Source organism: Citrus sinensis, chromosome 8 (assembly GCF_022201045.2).
Source record: "Citrus sinensis cultivar Valencia sweet orange chromosome 8, DVS_A1.0, whole genome shotgun sequence".
Taxonomy (NCBI): Eukaryota; Viridiplantae; Streptophyta; class Magnoliopsida; order Sapindales; family Rutaceae; genus Citrus; species Citrus sinensis.
This window is the reverse complement of record NC_068563.1, coordinates 4,121,020-4,129,832: the sequence shown is the minus strand read 5'-3', so window position 1 is coordinate 4,129,832 and position 8,813 is coordinate 4,121,020. Positions and strand designations below refer to the sequence as shown.

The window sequence follows — 8,813 nt, the reverse complement described above, 5'->3', positions numbered from 1 at the left end:
AACTTCCACATGATATTTTGGTCGAAATTGCTGGGCGTTGCCACTGTTTGAAGAATACGTCGCCTTTGGTAGGGTTTGTCACTCCAGGCGATTGGCTGCTGCTAGGAAGATCTTTAGATTAAGTCTAGTCAAGTTCCATTCCTTATGCTTGCACCAACGATAGACAACATTAATAATCGTGCTTTCTTTAATCTTTCAAACGGAAAGATCCATCAATTACAGTTGCCAAAAGCCATAGGTAAGCGGTGCTAGTCTTCCAAAGGTTGGCTTATGACTGTTGGTCGAGATATGGGTGTTAATCTTTTGCATCCTTTTACTGGTGTTGAAATTAAACTCCCAAATTTAAAGAGTTTTAGAATTAGAGACTGGAAATATCAAGCGCCGATCAAGAAACATGCACATTATATCGAAAATTTTGTTTTATCCTCGGATCCCTTGACGACATCAGACTACATCGTGATGATCATTCACGGAAGTACTCATAAAATTGGGGTATTGTAAATCAGGTGATAAAATATGGACTATGATTGAAACAGCTAATACAGGATGTTTAGCAGATGTTATCTATTATATGGACAGCTTCTGTGCCATAAATTATGGTGCTGGCATAACGGTTTTCAAAGGCGAAAATCTGACCAAGGAAACCCAAGTCATAAAGATGCCTGGCCACCTTACCGATGATCTTATAGAACAGATTTATCTAGTAGAATGAAATGGAGAAATTTTTGTGGCTTTTCGAGATGGTTCGCATTATAAACAAACTTACAATTTTCGATGTTTTCAAGTTAGACTTTGCCACTCAAGCGGTTACAAAAGTGGAGAATTTGGGTAATAGAGCCTTTTTCTTGGGCCATAATTCATCTGTGTCTATTGAAGCATCGGTTTCTTTGAAGTGTAAGCCTAGTCATATATATTTTACAGATGATTATTGGGAGAGTTATTAGGGTATGCCTGAAGGTGGTGGAAGAGACATGGGAATTTTTAACTTAAAAGACAGAACAATTGAGCCTCATTTCGAAGGAAGATCCTATAATCGTGTCAATCCACCTATGCGGGTAGAGTGGATTATATAGTATAGGCTATTTATTATGATGTTTTGTAATTTTCAGTGATTTCTTGGAATGTTAATTTTGTATTTTTTAAATAAAAAAATTAGTACTTACGTCAAATAATATCATATTTTTCCATATATAATATCGGTTTCCTCTTAAGATTTATCGAACTTTTATTTTATCTAGTGCTATGTCGTATGAATTAATATGTTAATAAAGCACTTAACCATTAAGAAAGAAGATTACAAAAAGCCAAAAGTTAACCATGTACAAGAATATATGTGTATTGTTCTCAATCTAATTATCTTAAGACATATAGGAGTTTAAGTCAACAGTTTGTAAGAAAACTTAAGTACGCAAGAATAACAGAACATGGCCACAAAAACAAGAGCGGAAGTTTAGAATTTCCAGTAGGAGTTTAAGTCAACAGTCATTGATGTGTTCTATGCGGGTGTTTACTTCTTCCGAGCCTTCTGTAATCTCATAATGGTTTATTTTTTAGTTAGATTACATAGTCTCAGGGGGCAAACGATTGTTCACCATTTCCTTTATATTTCATCTTTCCATCAAAGATGAAATGATGGAAGTTATAATTAGTCATCATAGCAGCTGATAGCTGGCACTTGTTTCTCTAAACGTGGCAAAATTCAGCTCAATGAAATATTGGTCCACGTACTGGAAACATTTTTTAGAAGAAACCTCAACAGACAAGTGTCCAGCATTCTCCCACTTGATCCAGACATTTCATTTGATTTGATATTTACATATATCATTTCTTTTAGACTTAAGACATATAATACATGAATCATAGAGATAGGTCCTCTAAGAACGAGTATTATCTTCCATGTATTATAATATATTATTTTTTCTTAAACATCAGGCACTTATGAAAATTTAACTTAACGAATGAACCCATGTATATTCTAGGTCCAACATAGTTGACTTTTGATACAGAGGCAGCAAGAATCAAGGCCGTCATTGCAGACCATATATTATGACGTATACACATTACAAAGAATCAAGAACAAGTGACAATGAATTGGTTAGATGAGTCCCTCATTTATAGCACTCGAATATTTTCCTTTTATATCCTTGAATATGTTGTATAAATTGATTATTGAGCTGATGGAAGACAATAAGAGTTGAATTACAATTTTTATCACTATACTTAATTTTGTAATTGAAAAAGAAAAATTTGGAATTAATCGATATATTTCTCGAAACAAACAAATGGGAAATGAAAGATGGAACATAAATTGTGGATCAACTAAGCCCTCTCAAGGAATTTCACAAGAATAAGAAAGATAAATCTCATGTAAATACCATGGAATAAGGTTTGACCATAATCATGGAGATTCCATAAATATTTCAATCCAAAAGTAGAGATAAAAACAATAGGGTTTTTTTAGAGATTGGATGCAATTACTAATTCATGATTTGACATGTACAGAATGAACTACATTCTTGATTCTATGAGAATTTTTATGAAGGCCTTTCATGATTTGCTTCTCTTCAATAGAAGTTTTATTTTCTCAGAATATATCCTAATTTTTGGCCTAGTTCTTCTTTTAATGATCGATTCAACCTTTGATAAAAAAGATATATCTTGGTTATATTTCATCTCTTCAATTAGTTTAGTAATGAGCTTAACGGTCCTATTATTTTGCTGGAGAGAAGAATGTATGATTAGTTTATCGAGAAATTTCCAAATGAACAATTTCAATGAAATTTTTCAATTTCTTATTTTACTATATATGTTCAACTCTATGTATTCTCCTATTTGTAGAGTGCATAAAATGTACAAAAATAGCTATATCAGAATTTATGTTATTCGTATTAACAACTATTATAGGGGAATGTTTTTATCCATTCTAACAATTTAATAATTATCTTTGTAGTTCCAAAATATTTCAGTTGATGCTCCAATGTTCCAAAATGTTTCGATCGAGTTATTCACAACTCGAAAAGCACATCTTCAAATACTCGTTTCCATATCTTCTCTGTCTTATTATTTTTCCCGAAACTCCCCTTCACATCCACTAAATGCGCTCATATCAGACCTGTTCACATCACAGAGTGTTGCCCATTTCAGTTCTTTTGATCTACGTACTTGACAATTCTTTAGTTGCATTTTCTCATATTTTTTTCACTATATTTGAATGTTAAAAGAAACATGACCCTTAATGGCTGCACCAGACAAGCCTGTGCTGCGTGCAAAGTACCAAAGAAGGAGGTGCAGTGTCTGTTGTCCTTTAGCACCGTATTTCGCTCCTGATCAACCAAGATGTCTCAAAACGCTTACAAGTTGTTTGGTGTATGCAATCTTTTGAAGATCATAAAGGAGTCGCATTCTCATGATCAACTAGAGGCAGAAGCAATGAGATCCATCATTAACCAATCAAACATTCGCGACAGATACCTGTTCGTGGATGTTTGGGTATAGTAATTTGTCAATTACGACATCAAATTTAGCAGGCTGATCAGGAAGAGCTCAACCCCTTGCATGCACAACCTGACAGTATGTGTAGACGGCATTATTTTCAACAACATGTTTCGACTATGACTAGTTAATGATGTGTCTTTACAATTAAAATGGGCCATGGCACCACCGAGTAATAATTTCCTTTCACTCTTCAAACACAATCCACAGCCTTACCAATCTCCTTGTGTTGATGCCAAAAGATAATAATGTTTCCAATTGTCCATGTGCAACATACAATTATGGCGATTCCATGGCAAATCGATCCCACTTGGTTGCCTCACAATCCAGTCATTCCAGCAAGAGATTTTAAAGGAACGTACATAATGAGATGCATCCAATTTTTCGATAGCATGAATGACAGACAGTACATGTATACATTTCAAAGAGGCTTATGACTAAGGGATACATAATTAGTGCACGTCGAAGATTTTATTTAAAATAATAAAAAATCTCGACTAGTTAGGGAATATCGTAAGCCTTACCCTGAATAAAAGATTGAATGCAAAAGCAGAAGATAAAAACACAATCCATTGAGCATATTGGAGCAAACGGTTTGAAGAGCAGCGTTACCAGTGTCAATTGATCTTACAAAGCCAGAGAAACTATATATATATATATATATATATATATATATATATCTATGTATGTATGTATGTATGTTCTCACTTTTGAAATGCATATTAAGCGTCTGTAAAACACAAAAGAAGCTGCATTTTAAAAGTGCAGTAGTATATTTTATTATCTCTTACAGTATAAATTTAATAGTTTTGAGGCTATTTTTGAAATTTTATTTTCTAAAAAGTATTATTCACTGTCAGATGTAGTTCTTTAATCAATCATTTAATTATCCAAGTGACATTGTTCAATTAATATAAAATAAAATAAATACTATATTAATTTGTGATATTCAGATTTCATGTAAAGATTTTTTTCCCATCAAATTTTTCATTAGTCATAAAGTTTTTGAGTGATTTATCACTCATGCAAACATAACAATTTTGTGTCCTTAAATTATATGACACATAGCATGAATACAAAATTAAAAACTTTAATCCCAAAAAAAAAATCTGTACTTAAGAGTGCCAAGAAAAGCAACTGCTTGCTAAGTTTGTAACAGGATTTCGGCATAACATGTACCAGTGCCAAGAAAAGCAAGTGATTGAGAAGTTTGTAACAGGATTTCGCATAAAATGTAGTAAACTATTGCACGCAATGAGAGTAGGCAGCAGATTTTGGTAGAATTGAAAGAGAGGACGCCAACTGGAAAATAAAACATAAAAAGATAAAAAAAAAAAAAAGAAACTGGTTGTTTCAATCGTGTATGTCTTCACTACTTGCAAATACTTAATTATATTTTCTTTTTATTTACTTAAAATTCTTAATTTCTCTTTCCATTTTTCTCCTTCCTATCTATGCATTTGCGTTGCTTATAGGTTAGAAGGTATGTGTATTCTGATGTAATATCAATTTTACGGTTACAGGCAAAAGATAAATAAAGAGATATGATTAAGAGAAGAAAGAGTTATAAAGTTAATAGGATATGATCCTTTGGTCAGAGTTGACTAGGGATGGCAAAAATCCCCACCGGGACGGGTACCCTTGGAGATTTTTCCCATTCAGGAAGGGTATGAGGATAATTTCATACCCAATTTCTTATTCGGGGAGGGGACGGGGGAATTTTTTTACTCAATTTCTTATTCGGGAAGGTGACAGGGATGAGGTGAAATCCTCATCCCCTACCAATTTCCCCATTTTAATTTTTAATTTTATTTTAATTTTTTAAAATTACTAGTAAATAAATAATAAAATTTAAATTATAAAATTATAAATATTCGTAAAAATAAAAAAAATCAAAATATTTATATTATTAAACTTTTATGCCTAATTAACTAATTAAAGTTTTAAATTTTTATTTACGACATTAAAAAGACCGAGTAGATTCTATTAGCCAAACATTTTTTTTAATTTTAATATTCTTTAAATATTTTAAACTTAAATCTATTTTTTATTTATTTTTAGATGTTATAATTGCCCACAACGAATCATAATTTTAATATCTAATCTAATCTAATCTAATCTAATATTTACTTTTGATTTGCTCTGATTTAACCATTGTGTTATAAAGGGAATAATCCACATTTATAAAGTGCCCACGCCACCATTAAAAAAGTTAATTTTGAATCTAAATTCGATTTTATTTGTAACAATTTTGTATTAAACTATTAATTTATTCATGATAGTTTGTAAAAGAAGTTTGTATTCCTTGCATGTTGTGTTACTTACTAATTTAATGTATGTGACTTTTGTAATAGATATTAATGTAAGATATATTTCGAACTTTACTTTTATTTGAATTTTTTATTTTAATATGATTAACTCAAAATTGAAAAAAAAAATGTATTAGTTATTCGGGGATCGGGGATCCTCGGGGATCCCCTGTTATTATTCGGGGAAGAGATGAAGATTCTCTCAAGTAATTCTGACGGGGACGGGGATATACGCAAAATATCGGGGATAGATACGGGGAGATCGGTCACCTCCCCTCCCCTCCCCATTACCATCCCTAGAGTTGACACATGAAAATGAAACTTTATTTTCCAAAACAATATAATGAAAACTAAAATCTAAATCAAGATGCTAAGCCCAAATTCACGTGTGAGCCACTTCATCACGAGTTTGGATTTGGACTTAAAACACATTAAAGCCCTTATAGCAAACAATTTTTAATTCGTAATGTTTCTTCCAGTCGTAACATGATAAAAAAAACTGTTGAAATTACTTAATTGAGGTGTATTGTGATAAAAAAACACCACTATTAGATTTCTTTTAAGAATTTAATTTGCTTTTTATTTAAAAAAAGAGAGAGAAAACGGTAGTTTTCTTTGACAAAGGTTATCAAAAAATTTTCTTAGGTTTTGTGAATTTTGGTTTTTATTGAAATTTTGGAGTGCTCTAGATTCAAAATCATTGTGGGAGTAGGTACATTTGAAGTGGGAATTTTGAATATAGAGAGATTATAGTAGAAAGACGTGAGTTTGGCCTCCAATGGTAAGATTGCTTCATTTTATCACTATTTGAGTTTGAATTTAATCAAAATCAAGAAAACTTTTATAAGATTGGTGCTTCTTTCTTTAATGAAATTAGATTTTAAGACTAATTTCTTGATTTCATATTTTTTTAAACAATTATTTATAACAACACAAATCGCTATATATTTAGCACCATATTTTTCACCCCGATCGACCAAAGATGTTTTTAAAAAATTAGGAGTGAAAAATCTTTAGTTTCAAGCCACGTGCGCGTAAGCTCAAAATACAAAAAAGCAGGTTTTGATTGACCGTAAGTGGCCCAAGAAATGAGGACTCTGGCCAGAGTGCTATAATTTGAACATTTGTCCTATCATTCGGTTATTCACAACTTGAAAAAAAACATCTCCGAAATATTCGGTTGCCATATCTTCTATCTCTTTGCTTTTACTGAGTCTCTTCACATCCAGTAAATCCGCTCTTATTTAGACCCTTTCATATCCCACTTCAAACAAAGTGTGTTAACCATTTTGGTTTCAACTCACCATTTCACCATCACCATCACCATCATCGTAGTTCACTAATACCCTTTTTCTCCTTATGAAACACTCTCTGGCTTTCTTCTTCTTTCTTGACAATTTTGCACGTTCCATTACCATATCTGAATGCTTGAACGAACATGACCCTTAAGGCCAGCCAAGCCTGTGCTGCCTGCAAGTACCAAAGGAGGAGATGCTCTTCTGATTGCCCGCTGGCACCCTACTTTCCCGCCGATCAACCCAGGTTGTTTCAAAATGCGCACAAGTTATTCGGAAGAAGCAACATCTTGAGCATCATAAAGCCCCTGGACGCCGAGCGGAGAGCGGAAGCAATGAGATCCATCATCTACGAGGCAAACATCCGCGACAGATACCCCGTTCACGGATGTTTGGGAGTCGTTTGCCAATTACAGTACCAAATTTGGCAGGTGGAGGCGGAGCTGCGCGCCGCGCAGGCACAACTTGACATGTACAGACAGATGTATTATCAACAACAGCTTTCGACTGCGGCGGCGGATGACGTGCCCTCGCAATTGGAACTGGGCATGGCGCTGCCTTATATTGATGCCCTTTCGCTCCTCCACAATAATAATACTAATGATGATGATGATGCAGTTGCTTCTTACTCCTACAACAGTTACAGTTCTCTCTATATGGATGCCAGAGACGTCTGGGTTGAAGACACGCATGCTGCGAACAACAACAATGGCAGTTCCATGGCCTTTCAATCCCAACTGGTTGCATCACAACCGCTGGAAATCCAACAAGAGGTTGTTCGGGACTGTGATGAGATGCATCCGTTTTTCGATACCGTAGATGACAGACAGTCGTACGTAGATTCTAAGGAAGCTTACGAGTCAAGGTACTAAATAATAATTAATAGAAAATAATAATTGTCGATCAGTTGAATAAAGTGGTCTCTTGATTAATAAGATGATTTTTTTTTTTTTAAATTTTTCTCCCGAGATTCTGAGATTGACAAGAGTTTGTGTACTTGCAGTTCGGAAGAATCATTGAAAGACACAACACAATCTATTGAACATGTTGGAGAAAACGAATTGAAGACAGCCGCTGCGTGTTTTACACTTACAAGTGTTAATTGATCAACAAAGCCAAAGAAGATTAGTGCATTATATTTTCTTTTGTCTTTAAGTCATAAATTACTAGCCTTTTTTTTTTTTTTTTTCACATCCAAAGCATTTCATAGCCAAATGTAGCTCTTTAATCAATCATCCTCATATTCAAATTACAATTTATCGTTCGTTCAATAATATATTTTTCCTCAAAAACATTGATTATAACTATTGTTCAAGTTATAACTTTGAGAACCTATTTGCTAAACACATTCATTTGTTTATCAAAATAACTGCTTCACGCATCTTTTCTTCTATACACCCGTTAACATCCAAGTTTTTTTTTTTTTTTCATTTTCTTCAATGATTAAATTTTTAATAATATACTTCAAAGTTGGGATATAAAATTTGTATAAGCTAATCATTACTTTAAAATGAAATAGTAACGCGATCTCTTCTAATGATGTAGGCTGTCAATATGAAATATCTTGATCTTTTAGCAACTATTGTTCATTTATTTCAGATGCAGTTAATGTGACACTCTTGAAGATTTAATAGTTTATTTGTAGTTGAATATTAATTGCGTCAACTTGGTTATACGAGTAGATTGCTTTTCTACTAATGCTTTTCCAAGTCCTAGA

The 8,813-nt window shown here is 33.1% G+C and overlaps 1 protein-coding gene and 1 pseudogene across 1 annotated transcript; both read left to right on the top strand.

The window, feature by feature from the left end:
* Positions 1-3,225: 3,225 nt before the first annotated feature.
* Positions 3,226-3,738, top strand: LOC127899122 (LOB domain-containing protein 27-like; annotated as a pseudogene).
* Positions 3,739-6,974: 3,236 nt separating this feature from the next.
* On the top strand, positions 6,975-8,418 carry LOC102618531 (LOB domain-containing protein 27-like). The gene is made up of 2 exons (XM_006479303.3): positions 6,975-7,961; positions 8,100-8,418. The coding sequence occupies exons 1-2, from the start codon at positions 7,240-7,242 to the stop codon at positions 8,200-8,202; spliced, it is 825 nt and encodes a 274-aa protein (XP_006479366.2). The 5' UTR covers positions 6,975-7,239; the 3' UTR covers positions 8,203-8,418.
* The last annotated feature ends 395 nt before the right edge of the window (positions 8,419-8,813 follow it).

Excerpts from the sequence above, each read along its gene's own strand:
- LOC102618531 (XM_006479303.3), top strand. The coding sequence starts at position 7,240 with ATGACCCTTAAGGCCAGCCAAGCCTGTGCTGCCTGCAAGTACCAAAGG. Across the intron at positions 7,962-8,099 it reads AAGGAAGCTTACGAGTCAAG|TTCGGAAGAATCATTGAAAG; the intron begins GTACTAAATAAT and ends GTGTACTTGCAG.